Raw genomic sequence first — 27,804 nt, 5'->3', positions numbered from 1 at the left:
GTTTGTCTGTTTGATTTGTTTGTGTGATAAATGTTAGCTCTTTCACGACCCTCGATTATGTATACAAAAAAAATTAAAAATAACAAAAAAAACTCCCCTATAACGGCTCTGAGCCGGTTGGTGAAAGCCTTGGAGAGTATCCTGTAGTCCGCACAAAGCAGTGTAATGGGATGCCAATTGTGGGGTTGCTGAAGGTCTCCCTTTTTTTGAGATAAGGGCGAGAACAGTCCAACGGCAACTTAACGGCAGTGAGCCTGATCATCGGCCGTTCATCAGAACCTCAAGTAGCTCTGGCCCCAGGAGGTCCCAAAAGGTTTTATAAAGTTCTGTAGGAATTCCATCCAGGCCGGAGGCCTTACCAGAAGGTGAAATTTGTAGAGCAGCATGGAGTTCCTCCAAAGTTACTTCCTTGTCCAGTTGTAGGAGTGCAGATTATGACAAGTTTGGTAAGGAAGAAGTCAACACTCTCTAACTTCGTTATCGATGTCCCTAGCATGAAAAAGCTCAGAGAAGTAGTGTTCAAGTGAGGCTCTGATATCTTTTTGATCATGCATTATCCTTCCTTCCTTTGATCTTACTGAAGTTATCTGCTGACTTCTCTTTGTTTGAGCTTCCAGTCCAAAAAAGAACTTAGAAGAGGTATCCAGGTGACAAGTTCTCCATTCGGAGACAAATTGTTAGGGTTAGCCCTCCTCTGGCTTCCATTGCACAAAGCCCAGCAAGAAGAGCTTTTTTTCTTTGCCAGCAAAAGGTTGGTTCTTTCATCACTGGGGGCCGAGAGGTTGGACTGCAAGGATAATATTTCTTTGGAAACCAAGGATTGGAGGGCAGAGTCATATTTGGTTTGGTAAGCTCCAAATTGTTGGCAAAAATATCTTATCTGCACTTTGGCATTATCCCACCATTGTCCAAGGTGGGGGAAGGAAGGTTTACATTGGAGAAGGGCTTTCCAGAACACGCGAAAGGCATCAACAAAGAGTTGGTCATTCAAAAGGCTTGAATTGAAGGTCCAGTAGGCAGCACCACGATTGCGAACTGGTGGGTGAATACAAAGTGCGACCATGTGATGGTCTGAGAAGCCACTCAGGACAATGTCCACATTGCTCACAACATTCAAAAAAACACTATTGATGTAAAAACGGTCCAACACTAACTCCGTCCAAAACGTTCAAACTAACGAACATCCAAACAAAAAAACTAACGTCCAAACGGTCCAACACTAACTCCGTCAGGTGGAGCAATCGTCACTCCGTTCTTGAGAGTGAGTGACTCGTACACACTATTGTGCAAACGTTCGTTTGCCATAGCTTAAAGCAAAACAAGGGAAGTTTAAGTTAAACAAAAGAAACCTGCCACACGCAACCAGCAAGTGGAGAAACTGAAAAAAAAAGGAAAAAAAAGAGGTATAATGAGGAAGATAAACCACCGTTGAGCGGCATACAAGGCTATAGGAACATGGCAGATGAACCACAAGCCTGGAAACCAAGGGTTTCAAGAAGAACCCGCACAGCACTTACCATGTGCGCTCTCTTTCTCTCTTTTCAACAAGGAAGGGAAACACGGGGACACGGGGCAACACGGGGAAATCTTCACCAACAAGTACAAGGACACAAATGGAGTGAAAGGGGGATAGGAAAAATGCCAACACAACACAGTACTCACAACTCAACGCACACAGCCGCCATGATTGCCACACCCACGCACGACTCACCAATGTCCAGGCAGCGGAGAGAGAGGAGGAGAGAGAGAGAGGGAGAGGGAGAGGGAGATGGAGAGGGAGAGGGAGAGGGAGAGGGAGAGGGAGAGAGAGAGAGAGAGAGAGAGAGAGAGAGAGAGAGTAATGCAAGCATGTACTAGGTCAACAATGTCCACAAACCAAGAAAGTGCAAAAACGTGTTGAATCACCTTTTGTCCACCCTCTCCGAGGGTGGGTGGGGCAAAGGGGGGGGGAGGGTTTTGGAGGGTGTCCTGGCTCCTGATTGGTGGAGCACGTTACTCTGCCCCACAAGCTCCGCCAAAGTTCCTCAGGCCCTGATTGGTGTGTATCACAATGGTCTTTCGTCTGTCTTCTAAGACTTTAAATCAATCTATGGATGCGATATTTGTGCATCTGCCTGGTAAACTTTCCCTTCGGAGTGGAGGGCCTATCTTTCCCCTCCCTAACGCATAAAGACATACTAACTCGAAATAAGGGAAGGGGCTATGATAATGGTCTGCTATGAAATAACTATTCTAAGGTACCTGTATGGTGGTTGCCATTACTTTTTGTGGTTTACCAAAACCGCAACGATATATATATATATATACACACAACCAGTCAAAAGTTTTGGTACTTTACTGGTGTACTAAACACTTAAAAGTGCACATACAAACAAGGCACATGACAGCATACCTGGACTTTGCAAAAAGGCACATGAAAGACTCAGAACATGAGGCAAAATATTCTGTTGTCTGAGGAGATGAAAATTGAACTCTTTGGCCTGAATAAAAAGTGCTATGTCTGTCGGAAACTGGGCACAACTAATCACCCATCTAACACCATCCCGAGGGTTGAGGGAACAATGAATCGAGCCACATACAGGCAAATCCGTGGGGAGAACCTGCTTCAGAGTGCAAAAGACCTCAAGCAGACAGCCAAAGCAACACTGGAATGGCTTCAGACCAAGAACGTGAAAGCTCTTGAGTGGACCAGCCCAAGCCCAGACTTTCATCCCATTTAGAGCCAGTGTAAAGACTTAAAGATTGCTGTTCACTGACACTCCCCTTCCAACTTGACAAAGCTTGAGCAAATCTGCAAGGAAGAATGGGAGAAACTCCCCAAATCCAGATGTGCAAAGCTGATACAGACAAACCCCAATAGAACTTGAAGCTGTAATCACTGCCAAGGCGCTTCTATTAAGTATTGACTCAAGTGGTTGAATACTTATGTAAATTAGATATTTCTGTTTCATTTTGATTTGTTTTGGAAAAATTTCGATTAAAAAAATTCCACTTTGACATTATGGGTATTATGTGTAGATCAGAGCCAAAAAAAAAATCTCAATTTAATCCATTTTAAATTCATGCTGCAACACAGTAAAATGTGCAAAAAGTCAATGGGTGTGAAAGCGTTATGTTGGCATTGTCGGGCACATTGCAACTCCGGATTAATTACAACACCACCGTGTTCATCCTTCCACACCTGTAATCCTCTCCGTTTGCTGAGCAGAAATGATATGGCTCAACTACTGATGGTATTTACTCAGTTTCTATTTATTTTATTTTGCATTCTGACGTCATGAAAACGAACTTTGTGTGAAAGTGATCTGCCTTTGGGCTACGAAGATATTTTCGATTTTGACTTAATATTTCAATTCATGTTGCATCAAATGTCCCCGGGCAATGTACGTATAATGTAAATAACACATGATAAAATTGCATGTCGTACGTAGACATTTAATGCTCCAGGGTCCAGTCATGTGTTGATATCATGCAGTGTTACTTTTTTTTCTCATGCAAGTGTTACATATTTATGTGAATGTATGTGGATTACCATTCAGGTCTTTGCTTATCCGTGTGTAGTATATTAAGGGTTGTTGTGATTGGAGGGTCAGGCGCCCTTCTGAACAAGTGGCCGGAAACGGAAGTGACCGAAAACGGAAGAGGAAAAGACACGAGGAAAAAAGGACGAGGATTCTTCTTCCTCGCCCCGCACCGACAACAGGTGGGATCGACCTTGCGCTGCGTGGAAAAGCGGCGTTCTGAAGCCTGTCTGGCGAGAGGAATTACCGGGACGTGTACCTGCCCGGTGGAGACGTCAGGTTGACGTGGGGCCGTGCATCGACCCCGCGTCTGGCATCGTCCGCGGCACCGTCTAAACAGACGCATGCGGGTCGCACGTTGGGGCCTAACGCGCCTTGCAAGCGGCGTGGGGTTTGGCTTGCTCTACCGTACCCGCTTCGCGTGGCCACGAGGGGGTGCAGCCACGGTGCCTGGTACGATACCTGCCCGGTGGAGAAACGTCCACCCGGGGTTCGTTCAACCGCCCGAGTGCGGCGACGCGACCAGTATCTTGGTCAGGAGGGGCCCAGAGACATTGTGAGGAGCAGAGACCGAAAGGGGGTTGTGAGTACTCACCGGGACACACATATATAAGATGGCCATCTTACTCATAGGGAAGTGTTTGTGAATTGGGAATTGTTGATGGTTGTGTATTGTTGATTGCTCGGGGAAGATCTCCGTGGTTGTGTCATTGAAATTTTATGGTCTCATTACCATTGGAAATATATCCTTGAACATCAGTTGTCTCCTGGGTGAAATTCATATGGATTGCGTGGCGAAAGCGCATATATAATACAGCTTGCTGGCGGAGTTCCTCTCACGGTCCGGGGGTCACCGAGACCAGGTATTCACCGAGGGGACCACGTAACAGAATTGGGGGCTCGTCCAAATTACGATTTGCGGTTTCGCAATTGGGTCTACGTCCGGGATTTAAAATTGTATAAAATAATAAAATAATAATTTTTTTATTAATTAAAATTTATTAATTAATTATTAATTGGTAAAATTTTTTGAGAAATTGGGGTAAAGTCTTGGGTGAAGGTTAACAGGTGTTAACGATAGGCACCATGGCGTTTGTGGCACAGAACTTTGGGGTAACCCCGAGTGAGGCACAGTTCCGAGCGTTGCTAAAGTCGGACCTCTTGAAATTGGCCAAACATTTTAACTTGGAGGTCCGAACTAATTTGAGGAAGGCAGAGTTGCAGGCCACGGTGATACAATCTATGGTGGGATTAGGAACATGGGACGAGTTAGCCTGGGAGTGGCTACCCGAAGAACCAGAAGACGTTGAGCTCCGGAAACTGGAGTTGCAGTTACGGAGCCAGGAACGGATTAAAGAAGAAGAAAGGAAAGCAGAAAAGGAAAGAGCAGAAGAAGAAAGGAAAGCAGAAGAGAGGAGGGAAGAGAAACAAGCGGAGGAAAGGAGAGTGGAACGAGAACTCCAGGAAAGGTTAAAAGAAGAAGAAAGGAGGGCAGAAGCGAGGAGAGAAGAGAAACAAGCAGAGGAAAGGAGAGTGGAACGAGAACTCCAGGAAAGGTTAAAAGAAGAAGAAAGGAAAGCAGAAGCAGAGGAAAGGAGAGTGGAACGAGAACTCCAGGAAAGGTTAGAAGGGAGAAAAGCAGAGGAGAGGAGAGCTGCAAGGGACCTCGAAGCAGAGGAGAGAAAAGCGGAAAGGGAATTAAAGGAACGTGACATGGAGCTTCAGCAAGAAATTAAATTCAAGGAGCTGGAGTTAATGAGAGAACGGGGAGAGGCACCACCCTTGCTGACGGGGTCGACACCTAACCAGAAAGCCTGGGATGTGGGCAGACATGTGAGGCTGGTTCCACCGTTCAGTGAAAAGGAAGTCGCGAAATTTTTCCCACACTTTGAGAAAGTGGCTCGACAATTAAACTGGCCGGAGGAGGCCTGGACCATACTCGTGCAAAGTGTGCTGGTGGGGAAAGCTCAGGAAATTTATTCGGCGCTACCAATGGACCAATGTGCAGATTATGAGGTACTGAAGAAGCACATCCTCAAGGCCTATGAGTTGGTTCCGGAAGCTTACAGGCAAAAATTCAGGAATGCCAGGAAGAGGGAGAGTGAGACCCATGTGGAGTTTGCCAGAGTGAAAGAAAACATGTTTGATCGGTGGTGTGAGTCAAAAGGAGTCGGGAAAGACTTCGAAACATTGCGGGACTTGATCCTGGTGGAGGAATTCCAGCAGTGTGTCCACGAGGACATCAAAGTGTACCTGCAGGAAAAGAAAGTACCGAAGTTGTGGGACGCAGCCACCATGGCAGATGATTATGCCTTAACCCACCGAATAGGGGTCCACGAACCTAATTCCTCGCCTAGATCTCCGCAGGGGAGGTGGGGAACAGCAGGTGCGGAGAACGACCATACATGGCGGCGGCCTCGAGATGATTATGGGGACAACTATGATACCCCACATGTTCGAAATCAGAGGGATGCGGGCCCAAGACAAACTTATAGTTCGGGGGGCCCGAGGCAGACCACGAGTTTTTCCTCCGGACCTACTTGCGCTTTTTGCAAGAAACCTGGACACTTGATGTCCAGTTGTTACCGCATGAAAAGCGAAGACCCAGAGCGGAGTCCGACTACTACGACTCCAAACGCAATGGCCATTGTGAGAAATCGCCATCAAAAGGGTTACCAACCATTTATTTCAGAGGGGTTCGTGTCACGGGATGGAGCCTCGACTAACCGGAAACCGGTTAGGATATTGAGGGACACAGGGGCACATCAATCTTTAATGCTTGAAGGCATTTTGCCATGGTCCGAGGAGACGGCAACGGGGGATAGTGTTCGTTTACAGGGGATCGGGGGCGGTGTTAGTGCTCCCCTTCATGTCATCCATTTGGAGTCCGATTTGGTGTCAGGACCGGTCACCGTCGGTTTACAAGCCACGCTTCCTGTAGAGGGTGTATCTGTGGTTATCGGGAATGATTTGGCCGGGGGCAAGTTTATGGTAACCTGAGGGTTGGTAAAGAGCCCAGCAGGGAAAATAACGCCACACCAGCTCGGGATGGCGACAAAAGTGCCAAGTTATTTGTAGGGGGACTGAACTTCAAAACAGAGGAAGAAGTTCTGACCTCTGTCTTCAACAGATATGGGCCGCTGGTGGAAGTGCGGTTGGTAAGAGACTGGGAAACGCAACAGTCAAGAGGGTTCGGCTTTGTCACGTTTGCCAGCACAAAAGACGCCAGAGAGGCAGAGAAGAATTGGAATGGCAAGGATTTGGAGGGTCGGACCATAACAGTAGGGAAGGCATTTCGTAGACGTCGAGAGGTCTACAGGAGAGGACAACTGGGCGGTAGTTTTGGTGGTGGCCGCAATCAATATTATTATGGAGGCTCCCTGAGTTACGGCCGCTCCCGAAGGAAGGATTGGCAAAGTAGTGGCCGAGAAGGAGACCGCTATTCCTGGGACTACAGGGACAAGTGGTCCCACCCTAAGTATTAGGGAAGTTCTGAGAAGTTGAAGCACTGAATGCGGCGGAGCCGCCGAGCCAAGATTCCTACACGGATTAACCGTGAACGCCGTTCCTAAAGGCGTCCATGTAGTGAACTTTCATGCACGGACTAACCGTGAACTCCACGTTCCTCAAGGCGCCCATGTAGAGAACTTTCCTGCACGGACTAACCGTGAACTCCACGTTCCTAAAGGCATCCATGTAGTGAATACTCGGCTTGGCCTCCCGGAAAAAGTGCTATCGAGTGGCTTAACTTTGGATCTTTGATCAACCCCTTAACCTTCATTCACAAGAAACTGACGGTCAAAGTCAGAGGGTCATGAGATGGAGTTTGATTTGGCAGGGACAAGGTCGTTGCTGGTGCTTAGTCCAGAGTGAGTAATCTGGAGGGGTTGTGGTGAAATTTTGGTTGCTTTATTTTTAAGTGATAACTGTGCCCGGGGGGAACTGATAATGTGGGGGGGGTTGAGTTATCTGGTTTGTTTCTCCAAATTGGCCGGCAAAGAAAGTTTTCGCTGGGTTCAAACTTTCTTTCTTGAAGGGGGGGAGTGTTACATATTTATGTGAATGTATGTGGATTACCATTCAGGTCTTTGCTTATCCGTGTGTAGTATATTAAGGGTTGTTGTGATTGGAGGGTCAGGAGCCCTTCTGAACAAGTGGCCGGAAACGGAAGTGACCGAAAACGGAAGAGGAAAAGACACGAGGAAAAAGGACGAGGATTCTTCTTCCTCGCCCCGCACCGACAACAGGTGGGATCGACCTTGCGCTGCGTGGAAAAGCGGCGTTCCGAAGCCTGTCTGGCGAGAGGAATTACCGGGACGTGTACCTGCCCGGTGGAGACGTCAGGTTGACGTGGGGCCGTGCATCGACCCCGCGTCTGGCATCGTTCGCGGCACCGTCTAAACAGACGCGTGCGGGTCGCACGTTGGGGCCTAACGCGCCTTGCAAGCGGCGTGGGGTTTGGCTTGCTCTACCGTACCCGCTTCGCGTGGCCACGAGGGGCTGCAGCCACGGTGCCTGGTACGATACCTGCCCGGTGGAGAAACGTCCACCCGGGGTTCGTTCAACCGCCCGAGTGCGTCGACGCGACCAGTATCTTGGTCAGGAGGGGCCCAGAGACATTGTGAGGAGCAGAGACCGAAAGGGGGTTGTGAGTACTCACCGGGACACACATATATAAGATGGCCATCTTACTCATAGGGAAGTGTTTGTGAATTGGGAATTGTTGATGGTTGTGTATTGTTGATTGCTCGGGGAAGATCTCCGTGGTTGTGTCATTGAAATTGTATGGTCTCATTACCATTGGAAATATATCCTTGAACATCAGTTGTCTCCTGGGTGAAATTCATATGGATTGCGTGGCGAAAGCGCATATATAATACAGCTTGCTGGCGGAGTTCCTCTCACGGTCCGGGGGTCACCGAGACCAGGTATTCACCGAGGGGACCACGTAACACAAGCAATCAGGAAAATCATATTTACAGAAAGATTTGCAGACGTAACACATTATGGTGAATATTATGGTTTCTGGGATGGCAATATTATATTACCTGACAAGCATATGATAAACTCCATGGCGGATTGCAGCCTGTCTTCATGTTTCAGCAAGAGCAGTATGCAAGGCTCTGATAATTATTTGTGAATCTGGTACTATTGACAATAGAAGCGGTCGAGGAAGAAAGCCCAAACATTCAAAGTGACGTCATATTCCACATTCTACGTCTATATGATAGATGTTGATGCAGCAGAGATCTTGCAAATGACCAGCTTGTAAGGGTGTTATTGGGTACGTACAGTCAATGTACAACAGCTATAGTGAGGCAGGGGCTTTGATCTACTGCATCCAGCATCTAACCACAAGTGCTCGATATTTACATAAAATCGAAGGTACAACGACTGCTGACACATACAAACTACAGGCAGTTTCTGATCCAAAATGGCACTCCATTTGCAAAGCACATTTCATTGGGCAGTAATTACTCTTTCAACATGACAATGACCCACTTAAGGTTTCACCAATGTGATAAAAAAAAAACATTTGAAAAACTCACAAAGAAATATCTTGGCCGGTGTCGCGAAATAAATCTGCCCCCGTATAAGTTCTCCCCCCGGCGAATCTGTACCGGTATAAACTCGCCCCCCGGCAGATACATTTCTCGCCCCCATCAGAATAGAATCGCCCCCCATTCTCGTTTGCAAGAAAGTGTTGTGTTAATGATACAATGGTCTACAAAATGTAAATGTTTCATGATATTTGTTATATTATATCACCTTTATCTATCAATATTGTTGAAATGAAGATGAAATAGCTGTATGTTGAAATATGTTGAAAAAGTCAAAACTTTTCATGGGGTGTACTTACTTTTTCACGTGACTGTATATTATGAGGGGGCGATTTTGTCCCGGGGGAGAGTCTATTTTGTGGCAGGGGGGCGAATCTATTTTGAGGGGGGCGAATCTATTCCGAGGGGGGCGAATCTATTCCGAGGGGGGCGAATCTGTTTCGTGACACCGGCATTATCTCCTGATATGAAAGTGATTGAGGCAATATGGGATTATACAGATACTGAGAAAAACAAACGGCAATTAAACTCCTTGGATATATTGTCGATAAGGATAGGGCTGCTGGATATGGAGAATTCTAAAGTCATCCATTGATAAACTGTAATTTCAGTTGTAATTTGTCATTATTTGTGTACATCTTGTTTCTGTAATTGTTTCTAACAAGTTTGGCATGTCATAAAATTAAACGGCTGGAATATAAATATTTCGTTTCAGATAACTTGTTATGCAACATTTCAACAAATTTGTACTCTTAAAAAGTATATCCCCTTGAGGGGACCAATAAGACTGAAGGGAGGGCAGAAGAAGACCCCCCTTCCCCCCTTCCACAAGGCAAAATATTGAGAAAATATCAGAATCTTCACTCGGTGACAACGCTCCCACCACGATAACACCAATTCTAAATGTATCCGTTCTCAATTTTCCGAGATTACAATTTAACCGATAAACTAAACAATGAACCTAATTCTATTTTTTAATTCTTTCTTTGGCTGTGAACTAATTGATCAACCATCATGCAGTGAAACCGGTGAATACAATGATTTTTACAAATAGGCCTAATATTGACTTGCGGTTATGTTAGAGCATAATAAGAGCCGAACAAGAGGCGTGTAACGAAGTGGTGCTGTTATGGCTGCGTAACAGTCAAGTCAATAAAACACGTTTCTAAACGTACGACACCACGAAAACGAAAATCGAATTGGTAATGTCGCACAATCTCACCAAAATTCCACAAAACATAAATGCTAGGAAAAGGTGTTCGGAGCATGATAATCACACCCGTCAGTAGTGTAATAATGTTGCTTCTGGGACACCTCCGTTTAACATGTGAAATCCCTATCTAATGTCATTTACCCCCTTGTCTTTTTCAAAAATCATAAACACCTCTATTTCTCCCACCCTCATCTTTATGAACCTTTTGTCTGTAGTACCTATCCTTAATGTTGTTCATTAGACCACTCAAACACTACAAATATTTGTTTTCTCTTATAGACCTATCATCCTTCTTCTACATATCATCTGGCAGATTAATCTTTGACCCACTCAAACATTGACCCATTCACTTCCATATTAATTTTTCCCCTCCCTCATTGCCCCTAAAGACCTCTATTTCTCTCACCCTGTTCTTTACGAACCTTCTAACCTTTTGACATGTTATCCTTATTCATTAGACTACTTAAACACCTGTGATCCTTCTGACCTTATGGACCTTTTAACCTTTTACTCTTAATATCATCTGGTGAATATAACCCACTCAAACATCGACCCTACAAATATTTGTTTATGCGTGGGAAATAATTTAATTCTCCTCCAACTTCCATCACCATACTCAAACCTTTTTAAAATTAATTATTCGCTTTTGAGAAATGACGTTGTTTCACTGACTTGGATAACTTCCCAGAAAGTTTTCATTGTCTTATTTCCTGTTTCCTCGAAATGTTAAAGCTGAGTTCTGTTCCCGAAAATACATTTTGGTCATTATAAAGGTCGGGTTGCCGTGCTGTTTTTATCATTACGAACCGAAGAACATGAGCATCAACATGTCTTATTTCACTCTCTACTCTGATGAAGAATACTCACCAGGACTTTGGTAAGTTTCATTCATAATTAAACTGGTGATGTGAGCTTTGTATGTGATTAATTTAAATTTATATAACTCATGATATATTTTTTTATTACAGCAATTCAGGTTTTCAAAATGACCTGGTCTTGGCAGAGTTTCAAGTTGTTCCACAAGAGGTTTACAACGAATTGAACACGGGTTGGAGCGACCTGCCTCACAGATTGAATGAATTTGATGTTTCACCGTTCTTAGAAGATGATCACCATCGGAGTTTGTCTCAGGTAATTAATTATTCATTTCTCTGATTGGTACCATTAAACGGGAGCTGTCATTTATTTATTCATTGTCAATACAATGTATCTTTTAGGAGAAATTATTAACGTTTTTTCTTTCTTTTTTGAAAGAATATAACACCATCAACAGATGACCACAACCACAACCACGGCTTTGAGTGGGATGCTTTTGATTTTCCAAAGAGTGGTTATTTCCCGTCAACATGTGGTACCCTAAATTTTCAACTCGACCACTTGAACACAAAGCTCGATTTTTTAGAGGTATGTATCCCAATATCCTCATATCCTTGTGTGTGTGTGTGTGTGTGTGTGTGTGTGTGTATGTGTATGTGTGTATGTGTGTGTGTGTGTGTGTATGTGTGTATGTGTGTGTGTGTGTATGTGTGTGTGTGTAATATTTTCTCTCCCCTCTTGTCCTCTTGTCTTCAGGAAGAGATTCAAAAACTCAACACATCTGCTGTCTTTGACTTGTGCTGGGAACAAATTGATGACTTGTGCTGGGAAGAAGTTGAATGTATAATACCTCAAGGAAAATGTTTTAGTAATATGAAGCTTTTAATGTTTTCACTATTATTTATATATATTTGTTTTGTTTACAATTATTTAATTATTAATTACAAAAAGAGAATAAAGGAGGGAACGGGGAGGTGCACCCCTGCCAAAGACCCTTCACCCCCCTCATCCCACCCCTCCCCTCCCCTTGTGTGTGTGGGGAAGGTGGGGGTGGGATGAGGGGGGTGAAGGGTCAAGGGTGGGGGTGCACGGAGGGTGGGGGATGATGGGTGTGGTCTGTGTGGGCGGGGTCTGTGTGGGCGGGGTCTGTGTGGGCGGGGTCTGTGTGGGCGTGGTCTGTGTGGGTGTGGCTTATGATTTTAATTTATTTAAAATTTTTTTTATTACCACTAATTAAATTAGCTAATCTGGGTGGGGTGAATAGAAATGTTGTTTAATGAATTATTAGCTTTGTTTTTTGTAATTCTTGCGAGTAAAATGAACCCAAGATTTCCTCTCCATTTAAATCATATAATTTGTAGGTCCAAGGGACTGTATCCATTACATCAATGATTTTAAATAATTCACGAGTCCATTTTTGTGTATAACCTTTCTCAAAATGGCTTTTCCATTTGTATATCCTTACCATATCACCAACTTTGAACTTGGGCTTTCTCAAATTAATCTCCTTTTCATATTCTAATTTTGTAAATGTTTCTGATGGTTTTGATTTTGTTGATGAATGAACTGTATTGTTGTAATCATCTACAATATCCTGAATTAAATACACCCATTTTTGAGAACCGAGTTCTGTGAATTTTTTATATAATTTCTCTTTCAAAGTACGATTAAAACGCTCAATAACAACTGCCTTTCCTTCATTAAAGGTGCTGTATAATTTAATACCCTTCCCCTTAAGAAATTTCATGAATATTTTGTTATAGAACTCTGTTCCCTCATCAGTCCATAACTTCTTTGGTTTCCTTTTATCCCGATCAAATATTAGCTTAAAGGCTAACATTAAAGTATCACCCCTTTTATTTTTTAAAGGGACAACCCAGGCAAATCTACTCCTCAAATCAATAACGGTTAAAGCATACCTGTATCCCCTGTCATTATTCAATTCAATTAAATCAGCGGACCATATGTGGTCGGTGTATTTAGAATAAACCTTCCTTCTTTTAAACTTTGTGATTATAGGTTTGTGTAATTCTTCAGCCAAAAGCTCCTCAGTCTTGATGACATCATTAGAGCCTAATAGTTTTTTGAGGAATAACCAAGACCAAGTTTCAATTTAGCATTTATCAAATTTCTCACAATAAACCTATCAACTTTCTCTCTCAACGTTGGATTTTGTATCAAAGACAAATTATACAACATTTCGCTGTCGGCTTTATGTTTTTCAGTCAACGTAGTGGTTTTCCCATAAGCAATATCATGCTTCATACACACTTCGTCAACCCTATTTGTAGGTTTAGACCAAGGTTTAGGATTGTCAGCCTCATCTAATCTTTTATCCAAGTTTGTTCCTGGACCACAGAAAGAATACCCTGGAAGGTGTAATTCCCCTGGAATTCCAGTTGTTGTAAATTTACTTCCTGACAGAAACTTTTGTATGTCTCCTCCTCTTTTAGGAGAGATGAATTGGCACTTTTTAGAGCCACATACTTGACATATTCCTTTTTGATAAACTCTATTATTTTTAGCTTTAACATAAGAGATATTTTTAGATTTAGTTTTCTTTTTACATTTGAGACAATAACTCATATTTATTTATCAGAAAAATTCCGACAGAGTATCAAAACCTTTTTGGTTTTCAACATATACATTTCAATCTTTATTTTTAAAACATAAAGAATCCTAAGGAATGCCTTCACTCTCTCCTCCATTTATTTACAAATAAAAACTAACTAAAGTCAATGACACCAACATCATCAATCACATAATCTTTTCCTTCTTCTTCTTCTTCTTCTTCACCACTTTCTCGTTTAAATCTCCTCCCTGAAATTGAAGACATTGACGTTCTTATTTTTGAAACCATTATCTTCATAAGAGTTGTTAATTCTTTAATTTCCTCTTCGGTGCGTTGAGATTGATTTATTTGCTTTAATACACTCAATCTTTTATGAATCTCACTGATTTCCATCTCTCTTTGCTCCCTCTCCTCCTCCTCCATTTTCTCCCTCTCCTCCTTCTCCTCCCTTTTCTCCCTTTCCTCCTTCTCCCTTTTCTCCCTTTCCTCCTTCTCCTTTTTCTCCCTCTCCTCCTTCTCCTCCTTTTTCTCCCTCTCCTCCTTCTCCTCCCTCTCCCTTTCCTCCTTCTCCTTTTTCTCTCTTTCCTCCTTCTCTTCTTCAACTCCTTCCTCATCCCTTGCTACCCTTGAGTTTGAACCCCAAAGAATATTATACATATACTCATCTGGATTTTGAGATATTCTTGTATCTATAATTATTTTTCTCATAATAGGATACCAATAAGATTTGTTGACGATTTCTAAAAGAGTTTTATATTTCATAACTTTGAGAAGTTCATTTTTATTTAATATTTTAAACAAGTCTCTATTTGTGGGTTTAACAATATCAGTATAAGGCCAGTTTTTAATGACAAAATTCCCATGTATATGCTCCAAATCATAAGGTATGTAATACCGAGCACCCTTTTCTTGTAGGTATCCTTGAATACAAAAATTATAATTCTCTTGTAGTCTTCTTCCTGCCATTTATGTATCAGAAATATATGTGAGATTAATATTATGACAGGTAATACCACCCCATCTTCCCACTACCAAATCGGTTTGTATTCCTCGGCTTTCTATCCTTATCTCATTACCTTCCTTCTTTGTCATGCGAACCATCGCTATACTATCATATATTTTTCTTTTCTTAAAATCACGTATTTGTTGTTTACTAATTGTACTTCCACATAAATCCTTATCCTCACCAAGTGGATAATATTCTTCTTTACGAGACTGATTTAAATCATGTAGGTCTTCTATGTTTATTGAAAAAGACCAATTATACCCTAAATCAGGCATATCATACCCCCATTTATTAATTCGCATATTAACTAAATGTCCTTCTTTATAAAATTCAATTGTAAGCAGGTAGTTAAATTCAATGAGGAAAGGTGTATGGTCAGTATAACCAGGTGTTGTGGTTGTAAATTTTACTTCTTTCACAAAACGTGCTGTTTTCTTTAAAAATATATATTGTGATAAATCACTTAATCTAATTAAGTCATTCGCATCTGTAGGGTTTGGATAATTGATTAATTTATAAGTATTCTTCATATTAATATTTTTACTTACACTATATTTTTGTCGTTCAGCCTGTGCCTTTGTATAATAATTTGATAAATCAATATCCTGAGAGGATTTTCCAAAGATAGAACCATCTTTTCCAACATAAGTCATTTATATTAGATTAAAAATGATATCATAAAAATTTTCATTATTGTTGAGTTGAAATAATACATATAAACATAATTGACCACAACATTTAGAATTAATTTCTTGAACTTGAAATGTTTGATAAACACCATTCTGTAAGAATTGTATTACTTCAACAGGTGGTGGCATACCATAACTATCAAAATAATATTTATCCTGACTATTATGAATACAAACCCAATGAGAACCATTCTGTGTGTCTAAATTCATAATAATATTCTTTGTATTCTTATTTATATGTATTAATTCATCTCTCATACAAATAACCACATTATCAATTTTTAGTGTTTTACAATACTTAGCTAGTTCTATATTTGACGTTGTATTCTTTCCAAATTGTTTAAACCATTTATCCATTTATTTATGAGAAAGATACAATCCATTACCCCGTTTAGTTAGTTTAACACCCGCTTGAGCGATAGAGGAAAGCATATCTCCAACCAACAATCTAGCTTTATCAGGTAGACTTTCAAGTTTTTGAGCAAAATCTACAATTACACCACTTCCACTAATTTGTTTCTCCAACTCCTTGTTATGTCTTTCCAATTCTTTTTGAGCTTTTAGTTGTGCCTTCCTTTCGTTAGCAGTTTTTACCGCTGCTGAAATACCACCAGTCAATGCTCCCGCCGCACTTAAACCAGCAAATAAAGGAATTAGAAACGGGAGAAATCCTCCTCTTGACTCGTCTATTGAATATTTCTTTAACATAGGTTTCGTCATTTTAATTTTAAGTGATCCAACATCATTTAGTGTTTTTACTTGTGTGTGTGTGAGTAAAACATCAATTCTTACAGCTCCTTTTCTTTGAATTGTATTAACATTAATAATACAAGGCTTTTGATTTTGAATACAAGATGTTAATTTATTAAGATTGATTTGATTAACATATACCCCAACCATTTATTTATGAGAAAAAACCTATGTGATATTAATCATAACACCATTATCTGTATTAATCTGTAATTCTGTTTCCTCCAAAAGCAAACAATAAGCATCAACTTCTTCATTCTCCCCTCTTTCAATGTATAGAGAAGTATCCACTCGATTAGACTTTATAGTTTCCTTTTGAGAACTCAGGTCAATTGCGTAGATTGTATATAAACCTTTAAATGCAACCATATCCAAAATAGGATCATTATTACCATTACTTTCACACACTTTTTGGTAGGACTTGTAGGCTTCCGCATAATCATTTTTTTCCCAATCAATTTCCAATCTATCTCGCGGATAAAATGTGCCATCAAGAGAAACCCGAAGTTGTTTCACCTTAGCATTATCACTCAGCGCATTATTCTTATTAGTACCGTCCTCTCCATCTGGTTTTTTAAAAATGAGCCAGAGGTATCGTGGCTTTCCTTGAAGAACACCCAAATTCCAAGTGTAGGTAGTGTGTTCCAGTTTAACGTGTTGACATCTTCTTTTAAGGTATGATACATTTAGCGGTTTCTTTGAGTTAAGTCTTCTATTTAACATCTCTTCCGTTTTAAGATTAGGAGTATATTCACTGATATACCAACACAAATCATTAATAACAAATTTATTGTTGTCTCCAAAAGCATTTTCATCCCCAAAAAGCAACCTATTTACATTATCATTCCTTTGTAGTTGAAATCTAATTTTAAGACCATACAAAACTTTATCATAATCGCAAAATCCAAATATACCTTTAAGAGGTACTGCTACGGTAAAACTATTCACTGCTTTTGTTTCATCATTATACATTGACTTCCTTTGACTATAACCAGGGTCTGCGTTTGTACCCGTTGACATATCAGGAATAAAACCTTCAACAGCTCCCTTACCCATTCTATCACTAAACGAATATAGTGTAAATTTCATCATTTCAGATGTAGCAGAGACATAATCAACCGCTTCAACCTCTTGTGTTCCAATATACAGGCGGACACTGTCAAACATTTTCCAGAAGAAATCATTTACGAGTGTAGCATTAGTATTATTCGCAGCCTTAGTGAATTTAAATTTACACAGCAAGAAACTATCAGCTATATTCAAGTAAGTTTGTTGATTATTTATTTCAAAACTTTTTGTTCCGTTTGAATTCCAGTCTGTTCCTGTTATAGCATTTACCTTAAAATAGTCTTCCTTTTTAGTGGAGTTTGAAATGATAATCGTATCATCCAAATCATAGATACTATCAATCGCTTCCATACTTGTATTTATATAGCATTAAAATTGTTGAAACCCTGACCCAAGTATTTTAATGATTTTTTGTCGTTCTTGTGAAGATAGTTGAGTTTTACCTTTTTTTATTTCTTTGATTGCTTGTAATTTATGAGACTCCTTTTGAGCATCTTTTATACTCTTTATAGCACCCGCAACGGAGCCCACGGCAGAAGCAGTTGAATCAATTAGGTCTTTATGTTTAAGGATGGTTGAACCAATACCCATTAGAGTATCAATTATCCCATCTCCTTTATTTCGAAATTGATGACCTACACCTCGTTGTCTCTTAGGTTTATAGTATCCTCTACCCACATACCTTGTATAGTCTGGTGAAAGGAACATGCCCTCCCCTGTAATTATTTTATATTTTCCCAACTCGTGTTTTCTCACAATAACCATTATTTATTTATTGAAAAACTTCACGTAGGTGAATTCTGATGGATATAATTTCATCATTAAAGGATATCATACGATTATCTTGGTCGGTTATCCTAAAACTTACTCTGTATATGGTTTTTCCTGACACAGGTAAATAGACAAGATTTTTTGGTTCCATATTAAATTTATAACCAATCGGGGTTGAGTATGCACTGAATGAAAATATTGTATTTGTTCTTATTCCATCGTTATAAGCACCATCAATCAAATCACAATGAATTAATACTGAATTTATACCGGAGGATATTTGGATAACATTATCACTGTAAAACGTCCCGTTATTTTCAATCTTTTTTGAAGAGAAACCCAATAGCTCTCTAAACGAATTTTCAATCGTGAAATCAACTTTATAATTATTTTTAAGTTTAATAGTTGATTTTGAAGTGTGTTTTTGAATATCTATTACAATATTTTTTGGTTCATCACCTTTTTCTTTCATAAGGCGAGAGACTTCTGAAGATATTTGAGAAATCTCGTAAGCTCCAGGTGAAACGGTTATAGTTTTATATCCACTTCCTGGATTATAACTAAACTTGTTGTTTTTCTCTGTGATATTAAAAAGGGTATTGTAAGTTTCCATTGACAACAAAGATGCCTCATATGAGGTAAGGGGGTCAAGTTGTAGTGGGTAAGGGAATGAAGCTGTGTAATCGCTCGTTGTGAAATTAAAACTAAGAATTGTGCTTCTCATCTTATTTAATATCTAATAAAATATCTTTGTATTGACATTTATTAATTATTTTCATGTTCATCAACTGATCTAAAATGGCTGAGGATTCATTAAAACAATTGTTGTTTCCAGCCTTCTTACTACCTAACAACAATAATAGCCTATTAACTAATTGTGATGGGTCATTTGGAAGAAAACTAACACCCGAACCAAGCTTACTTAAAGCATCAATAATATGTTTCTCCTTCTCATTCTTCTTACTTTTACCAGCAACAGAAACTCCATAATCAAGTGCATTTAGCAACTCAATATATACCCTATCTTCCTCTCTTTCCATATCAAGTGGTTCCTCAAAATATTTTGAACCGCTGAATCCGGGGTTTGTTAGAAGAAACATTAATCTTGGAGTTAATTTAACATTTGGTTGAGTAGAACTCAAGAACATCAATTCATCATTAAATATCAATACCTTTTCTTCCACAAGATGAAACACTGCTGGTTCTTCTGTTGGAATGAGACCTGCTCTGGTTTTTGAACCCGCCGAATATTCATTGTTTTGAAGAGCTTCCACAACATAATTAGGGGGTTGATTTACCTCCTCAAGTTTCCGAAATAATCCCTCGTCATCATATTCTAATTCACCAAGTTCTTGTTTTGTTATCTGACTAAAATCTTTGAGCATTTGAAGTTTTTTCGGAGTAAATTCTACCGTGGGAACTGTAGGTGAGTGTTGAGTTTTCAAAAGTGGTTTAAAGAATTTCTCTTGTTTTCTTTCAAAGGCTTCTTCACCAGTTAGTTTCTGTCTCCGTTTCTTCTTTATCTCTTCCTGTTGTTTAACAACTTTTGAAACTAATTGTTGATGTTCCTTAAACTTTCTTTCTCTTTCTTCGGTATTCATTTTCTGTATTTATTTATTGAAAAATATCATTTAGTATCTCATCTTGTTTCACAACAATATATTTATATTTTCCAATCGTGTGTTTCATATAATTTTCAAATTCTTTTTTACTACATAACGTAGAGCAATTATCTCTCCAAAAATTATTTACATCTATTGAATTTAACTTAAATAAAATAAAAGTATTGGCATTGTTTCTTATTGAGCGTCGAGGGAGTTGAAAATATGATTGACTAAGATATATACAATTACAAGAAGAATGTCTCCCTCTTGTATAGTAGCTATCCATTACTGTTTGGTTTCTCTCATTAACACAATCATCAAAGATGACGAGGTTCTTTTTTGATTTATCTAAATCTTGAGGTGAAGGTATATCATCCGTATTATCACTGAGAATACAAGTTATGGGTTTCGATTTTGATTTCTGTGTATCACAAAATAATTGTATTATATCTTCAATATTATAATCATTCAGTTTGTTTTGAAGTTTAAATAAACCGATAATGTCTTCCTTTTTAAGACCTGCATTAAAACCCTGTGAGAGTAGTTGATACTCGGGTTGAAAACTTGACTTTGTAAAAATTATTAAATTATCATAATCTAAAAAATTAGGACCAAGGAGCATCTTTAAAAGTAAACAGGTTTTCCCACATCCGCTTGAACCAACTATTAGACATCTCAATGAATTTGGAATGTTTTTATGGTTATTAAATTTTATCTTATTTTCCCAAACGGGTAAAAAATCATTCATTTATATATTTGGAAAACAAGTCATCCAACTTTTTTGAGCTATTTTAGAAACTCTATATTTTATCCTGAGTTCGGGTTTAATTTCAAAATAATTCATTATTTTATTTATGTAGTATCTTGTATTAACATTTCCATTAAAATTATTTTGAATAATAAATATCATTAAACCCTTATACATTTCCTCAATACAAAGAGTCTCTTTCCTTGTAAGAAATGGTGTATTATCACCATAATGCTTAACATTCATCTCTCTTATTAATCTTGTAAAGTAATTCATTTTTGGTTCTAATTTAAAAGAGTTATATGTTTTTTTATATTTCTTATTATCATTAATTAGAATATAATCACAGAATAAACATTGTTTATATGAATCCTCATCATTAAGCCCCACTCTATCACAAGCCGGACAATTCTCTAATTTATCATATGGAGAGTCTGGAAATTCTAAATATCCTTCAGAACTTATCATATTTATGTGGTAAATTTTTACTTAAACTAAACGCAAGTTTATTCATTAATAAATACAATGTTTCAAAGCACAAAAGACAAATTTCAATCAATCTCTACTTCGGTGGAAGATATAGAAAAATATGTCAAAGATGTTAAATTGAACAAAGATAAATATGGAAATTTTTGGGTAAAACCAGTTATGGAAAATAACATGAGCCCCTCTATTTCATTTAAAGGAAGAGCTCTAACTATACCTGGAAAGACATCCATTAAAGTAAATCTAACAAAAGTTTCTCCTCTACTCCTGGCAATTTATTCAAAGCTTGAAAAAGTGATTGACCACGATACTTTGAAAAAGAATGATAAGACCATTAATAATTCTAGAGGAGACATTTGTATTTTCTTTAATAATCCAAAGGGTGTAGATCTAAGTAAAATGAATGATGTTAATATTTCTGGTGAAATGTCATTTCGTTCTATGATAGTTAGAGATTATTTAAAGATAACTTTTGATATTAAAAATGTAGAGATTGAATCCGTTAATGAAAGAAAGTATATTGGTATAGATGGAAAGGTTTTTTCTGCTAATTAAATATGAGTCAATACAGCAGTGAAGATTTTACTATTTCATTGAACTCGGACGATGGTGATGATAGTATTTCATTGAACACAGATGATAGTTATGATACTAATAGTTTGTGCTCAAATGATAGTTATGAGAGTAGCTTTATTGATGACTCTGAGTATGATTCTGAGTATTCATGTGATAGTTATGACTTAGATGATTCTGAGTGAAAAAGTGTTTTAGTTTAAGCACAGCGATATATATAAAACGGAGCTGTAAAGCTCAAAAGTGTTTTATTTTAAGCACAGTGATATATATAAAACACCACGTTTTCTCACGCTATAAATATGGTTTATTGTGATACTTGCGAGAAGGAAGTAAAATATTATAAACAACATATTCTCACCGCAAAACATACATACAACATTTTAAACAAACTTTCCCCTCTTCCACCTGAAACAAAACACTGTTCTACATGTAATAAAAATATCCTCAAGAAAGGCTTCAAAATACATCTTAAAACAAATCTACATTTATCAAATTTTATCACAACTAAAAACTCTGATGGAGCATTCAAAGGACATATTAAAATAAGAGTCTTTAACTTCAAACCTCCTGAACCAGAGTCTATAGTTGATGCTGTAGAAATAGTTAAACCTGCTGTTCAAACGTTGATTGAAAAAACACTAAAGGAAATGAAACCACTTAAATTTTATATGGGAGTAAAATTAGAAATGACAAAGGATGAAGGAGTTATAGATGCACCATACATGAGAACTGAGCCACACTTTATATCTTCATATCAAGATTTTAAAACATCAGGAGTCTATGATGAACTTATTAAACAAGAGCAAGATGTGGATAATTCAATCGTAGGAAGTGGATTCAATATAGGAAAAATTATTTACATAGACATTCATATTCTTAAATCAGATCCTCTAAAAGCTTCTTCCTACATTGATTTACCCAGTGTTATCAAAAATAGAAAAGCAGTTATCAATATCAAAAATAAAGACAATAAATGTTTTCTCTGGTCTATTTTAGCACACTTACATCCTCCACATTTTCATGATGAAAGAGTATCTCATTATAAAAAATATGAGAATACATTAAATACGAAAGATCTAAAGTTTCCGATGACTTTAAATGATATTCCTAAATTTGAAAAGATGAATAATTTATCAGTTAATGTTTATGGTCTAACAGAAACAAACAACATTCAGGTTTTAAAGCTTTCTGACAATTGTAAACAAACTCATATTAATCTTCTATATTTTAATTCAGACAAAATTCACATTATACATACATCAAAGATATTGCTAAATTAATAAAACCACAAGTCTGTAAGAGAACAAATAAAATATATATTTGTTTGCGTTGTCTTAACTTCTTCAATTCACAAGAAAGATTAGATAAACATTCAAATTATTGTGGCGAACATAAATCAACGGTAATCAATATGCCTAAAGAAGGCTCAAAGATCACATTCAAAGATGAAAATAAAAAGATCAAACATCCATTTGTTATATATGCTGATTTTGAAAGTATTTTAGAAAAAATTGATACTGCTTCTCAAGATCCAAAAGAATCATACACAAATAAATATCAAAAACATACTCCTTGTGGTTTTTGTTATTATATCAAATCATCCGTTGGTGATAAATATAACAAGTTAGAGATGTATAGAGGCTCAAATACCCCAGAGGAGTTTGTGAAACGACTAGAAAAAGACTGTGTTCGATTAACCAAGATAATGAGAGAAACCAATAAACCAATGTCCTTAACAAGTAAAGAAAAAAGGGAATTTATAAAAAACAATGTCTGTCATATTTGTGAGGAGAAAATTGGTAAAGGTCTAAAGGTTAGAGACCATTGTCATCTCACTGGTAAATATAGAGGTCCGGCTCATCAAAGTTGTAATATTAATTATCAACTCCCCTCTTTCATTCCTGTCTTTCTTCATAACAACGCTCATTATGATACACATCTATTTATCAAGGAACTCTCAAAGACTTCTGGAAGTATCTCAGCAATTCCAAACACGGATCAGAAATACATTTCATTCACAAAAACAATTCACACATCTCCTATTACTCATATCAGATTTCTTGATACATTTAAATTCATGGCAAGTCCATTGGCTAACTTGGTTCAAAATCTAAAAGAGTTTCCATGTCTTTCAGAGTATTTTTTAGATAAAGATTTTCTAACACAGAAGGGAATTTACCCCTATGACTATATGGACTCATTTGAGAGATTCAATGAAACACAACTTCCTTCAAAAGAAAATTTCTATAACAAATTAAACAACAGTAATATATCTGATAAAGATTATGTACACGCACAAAATGTTTGGGAAAAATATAACATCAAGAATCTTGGCGAGTATCACGATTTGTATCTCAAAACTGATGTGCTTTTATTGGCCGATGTATTTGAAGCCTTTAGATCTGTTTGTCGCACTGGATATGGATTGGATCCTGCTCACTACTACACAGCACCTGGATTGGCCTGGAGTGCGATGTTGAAAATGACAAAACAAGATTTGGATTTGATAACCGATGTTGATATGCTTTTGATGATTGAAAAGGCAAAAAGAGGAGGAATTTCACAAGTCTGTTCAAAGAGATATGCGAAAGCAAATAACAAGTACATTCCAAATTATGATCCATCGGTAGAGAGCTCCTACTTGATGTATTATGATGCGAACAACCTGTATGGCTGGGCAATGTCTCAGGCTCTTCCTTATGGAAAACTTAGATGGGTAAAGGAAAAAGATTACAAAAAGGTTTTACAAGATGTATGTATCTCTACACAAAAAGAATTGGATGATTCAAAGGTTGGTTATTATTTTGAGGTCGATTTGAAATATCCAGAGGAACTTCATAACCTACACAAAGATCTCCCATTTGCTTGTGAAAAGGAAAGTCCAAAGAAGGAGTGGTTAAGTGATTATCAACAATCATTTAATATAGGTGAATCAACAGAAAAATTACTTACTACATTATATAACAAGAAAAATTATGTTCTACACCAAAGAAATTTGCGACAATATTTATCAAAAGGTCTAAGAGTAGAGAAGATCCATAGGGTTCTAAAGTTCAATCAAAGTCATTGGTTGAAGGGGTACATTGATTTTAATACACAAAGAAGAACAGAGTCAAAAACAGATTTTGAGAAAGACTTTTATAAATTGATGAATAATGCGGTCTTTGGTAAGACCATGGAAAATGTGAGAAAAAGACAAAATATCAGACTATCAACATCTTGGAAACAAGCATCAAAATTAATTAATAGACCGAGTTTTACTAGAGCTGAGGTCTTTACTGAGAACTTTTGTGCGATCCATTTGATTAAAGAGAGTATTGAAATGAACAAACCTATTTATATTGGAACATCAATTCTTGATTTATCAAAATCATTAATGTATGATTACTTTTATAATAACTTGAGGAAGAAATATCAAAATGATGTTAATCTACTTTATATGGATACAGATAGTTTTATTTTGAAAATTAATACCAACGATGTTTATTCAGACATGAAAAGAGACATTAATATCTATGACACGAGTAATTACAGTCCAGAGAGTGAGTTGTTCTCTTCTAAAAATAAAAAGGTGATTGGAAAGTTCAAGGATGAATTAGGAGGAAATGTTATGAGTGAATTTGTGGGATTGAGGTCAAAGGCTTATGCTTATAAATACATTGTGAATAACGTTGAAAAGACTGACAAGAAGTTAAAAGGTGTAAAGAAAAATGTTATTAAAGAAACAATAAACTTTAAGGATTATTATAACTGTTTAACAACAAAGAAAGAAGAGTTTAGAAAGATTAATGGAATAAGAAGTTATAAACATCAATTATATTCAGAAGAGATAAATAAGAAAGCATTGGGGGCTTTTGATGATAAGAGGTTTATTTTAGAAAATGGAATTGATAGTCTCCCTTATGGTTATATAAGTATATAAGTGATAAGATATATATAAGTGATAAGATATATATAAGTGATAAGATATACATAAGTGATAAGATATATATAAGTGATAAGATATATATAAGTGATAAGTTAAAAAAGGGGGGGGTTGGGGATTTTAACGGGCTACCGCCGCCTTTTTTACTATTATATAAATGATAGAACCAAGTATCAACCAGACTAAAGAGTGGAGGTGTAATCAACCTTGGTATATAAATGGAAAACATAATGAATGTGAAAAATATCAAATAGGTATAATTGAAAAGGCAACTGGTAAAAAAGTTCACAAAACAAATAAAAGAATTAATTTAAATACCGGTGAATTGGGTAAAAAAGATGGAAATATTTTTGAGTGGACGGAAAACTTTGATGGTTGTCAGGAAAATATATACTTTAATTTAAAAATGGTATGTGGCACTGGAGGCGCTCAAATAAGAACATTGAGGGAGGTTTACCATTTTATCTTAGCTCAGTTAAAATATCTTAATAAAGAACCAAACTCAAACATATTTTTTGTTAATGTATTAGACGGTGAGGAGAGTTGTAGGAGAATTAAATTATTTCCCACACATAAACAAATATTTGTAGGGTCGTTGTTTGAGTGGGTTATATTCACCAGATGATATTAAGAGTAAAAGGTTAAAAGGTCCATAAGGTCAGAAGGATCACAGGTGTTTAAGTAGTCTAATGAATAAGGATAACATGTCAAAAGGTTAGAAGGTTCGTAAAGAACAGGGTGAGAGAAATAGAGGTCTTTAGGGGCAATGAGGGAGGGGAAAAATTAATATGGAAGTGAATGGGTCAATGTTTGAGTGGGTCAAAGATTAATCTGCCAGATGATATGTAGAAGAAGGATGATAGGTCTATAAGAGAAAACAAATATTTGTAGTGTTTGAGTGGTCTAATGAACAACATTAAGGATAGGTACTACAGACAAAAGGTTCATAAAGATGAGGGTGGGAGAAATAGAGGTGTTTATGATTTTTGAAAAAGACAAGGGGGTAAATGACATTAGATAGGGATTTCACATGTTAAACGGAGGTGTCCCAGAAGCAACATTATTACACTACTCCCGTCAACAAAGTTGCACAAGCGAGAAAACTGATAAATATTTTACTGATTGGGGACATCAAATCATTTCGTCACTATAAAGGTTATCAAAATTTAAAATGAATATTATCATCTCTGATTTCAAATATACATGCTCATTCTACAATCTTTGTTTTGGTTTTTTAATCAGATGTGCAATGAAAGTTCTTTAATCACAGATGAAAGTGTAATAAATATAGAGTCAAACGTATTAGAGTTATTGCTCACCTGTAGTTCAGCTTCTTTCAATACACGAGAGTAGACAAAGATCATGACGGCAAGTGGGATGTAAAAAGCAATTGTGACACCAACAACTGCGTAGGATTTACTTGAAATGAAATCACAGCAGCTCGGATCCTTGTAGCAAGCTTGAGCAAGAGGATGGTCTGAGTTCCACCAAGTGGTCCAAATTGCTGGCAACGAGAGGAGTTCAGCGAGGATCCACCCCGAAATAATCAGAAGAAGAGCACGACGAGGAGTAACAAGAGCCACGTAACGAAGTGGTGATGTTATGGCTATGTAACGATCAATGGAGATAAAACACAATGTTTCCAAACTCGCAACAGCACCAACGATGGCAACAGAATTTAAAAAGTCACACATTATTTGACCGAAATGCCAAAAACCAGAAATAGTAAGAAAAACTGATAGGGGCATGATAATCACACCTGTTAATAAATCTGCACAAGCGAGAGAACTGATAAATATTTTGCTGATTGTGGACATCGAATGCTTGGCTCGCACGATAGCCAGAAGCACGATAACATTTCCTACCGTTGTAACGAATGCCAAAAGAAATAAAAACGTTGCAAGCACAAGGCTAGATGGTTGAAAGAGCAAGTTAGAACGAGTGCTATTGCTAATATTCATGATAAAGCGAGTTCTGCTGCAGATATATCATTGCACTTGAGATGTCCTTTTATAGGCAATTTATGATTCCCCAGTTTATTCCCTTGTCTATTGTGACAAAAAGGTGTGGATGTGCTGACGTTTCATTTGCATCATGGGAAATTATTGCATTAGAGCGTCTCTAATTAACTCGTTCTAGTGGTCCATAATAGTGTCATGCGAGCTAGTCAACCTGAATCAGGAGAACATGATATTGGGAAGACTGCGGAGAACCCTGGCCTCATTGCTCTGCTGAATTCCCTGACAGGGGTCCAGTCAGTGAATCGGTTCCTCCAGAGCTACAAGATTTTCCCAACATTATTTACTTCAAGTACCCTACCTGGGGTCTACCGAATCAAAATAGACTTGGCAGCCAGTGGTGTTGTATATGCTGAAAGCCGGCAACCCGCAGCGCTGATGCCAAGAATAATCAAGGAACTGAACAGAATGATAGATAAAGATTTCATAACTCCAGTGCAGGTGCCAACCGAGTAAGTCAGTCCAATGGAAGCTGCAGTT

General features: G+C 37.9%; 1 protein-coding gene and 1 long non-coding RNA gene across 3 annotated transcripts in view; one reads left to right on the top strand and one right to left on the bottom strand.

Annotated features, from left to right (window-relative positions):
- LOC144889496 (beta-1 adrenergic receptor-like) overlaps positions 1-27,057 on the bottom strand; it is a 54,755-nt gene extending 27,698 nt beyond the window's left edge. Inside the window, exon 1 of the mRNA XM_078769860.1 lies at positions 26,626-27,057. Coding sequence (XP_078625986.1) covers positions 26,626-27,054 — 429 coding nt within the window. The 5' untranslated portion in view covers positions 27,055-27,057. The remainder of the gene's footprint in view (positions 1-26,625) is intronic.
- Positions 10,428-11,911, top strand: LOC137420915 (uncharacterized). Of its 2 annotated transcripts, XR_010983223.2 has the most exons (4): positions 10,428-11,172; positions 11,264-11,426; positions 11,550-11,699; positions 11,868-11,911. It is a non-coding gene; the product is annotated as an uncharacterized LOC137420915 (long non-coding RNA). The 2 variants fall into 2 exon arrangements; XR_010983222.2 differs by having other exon boundaries at positions 10,435-11,426.
- Positions 27,058-27,804: the final 747 nt, after the last annotated feature.

Source organism: Myxine glutinosa, chromosome 1 (assembly GCF_964187855.1).
Source record: "Myxine glutinosa chromosome 1, kmMyxGlut1.1, whole genome shotgun sequence".
Classification (NCBI taxonomy): domain Eukaryota; kingdom Metazoa; phylum Chordata; class Myxini; order Myxiniformes; family Myxinidae; genus Myxine; species Myxine glutinosa.
The sequence above is the reverse complement of the archived record's forward strand: the minus strand, read 5'-3'. Positions and strand labels throughout refer to the sequence as shown.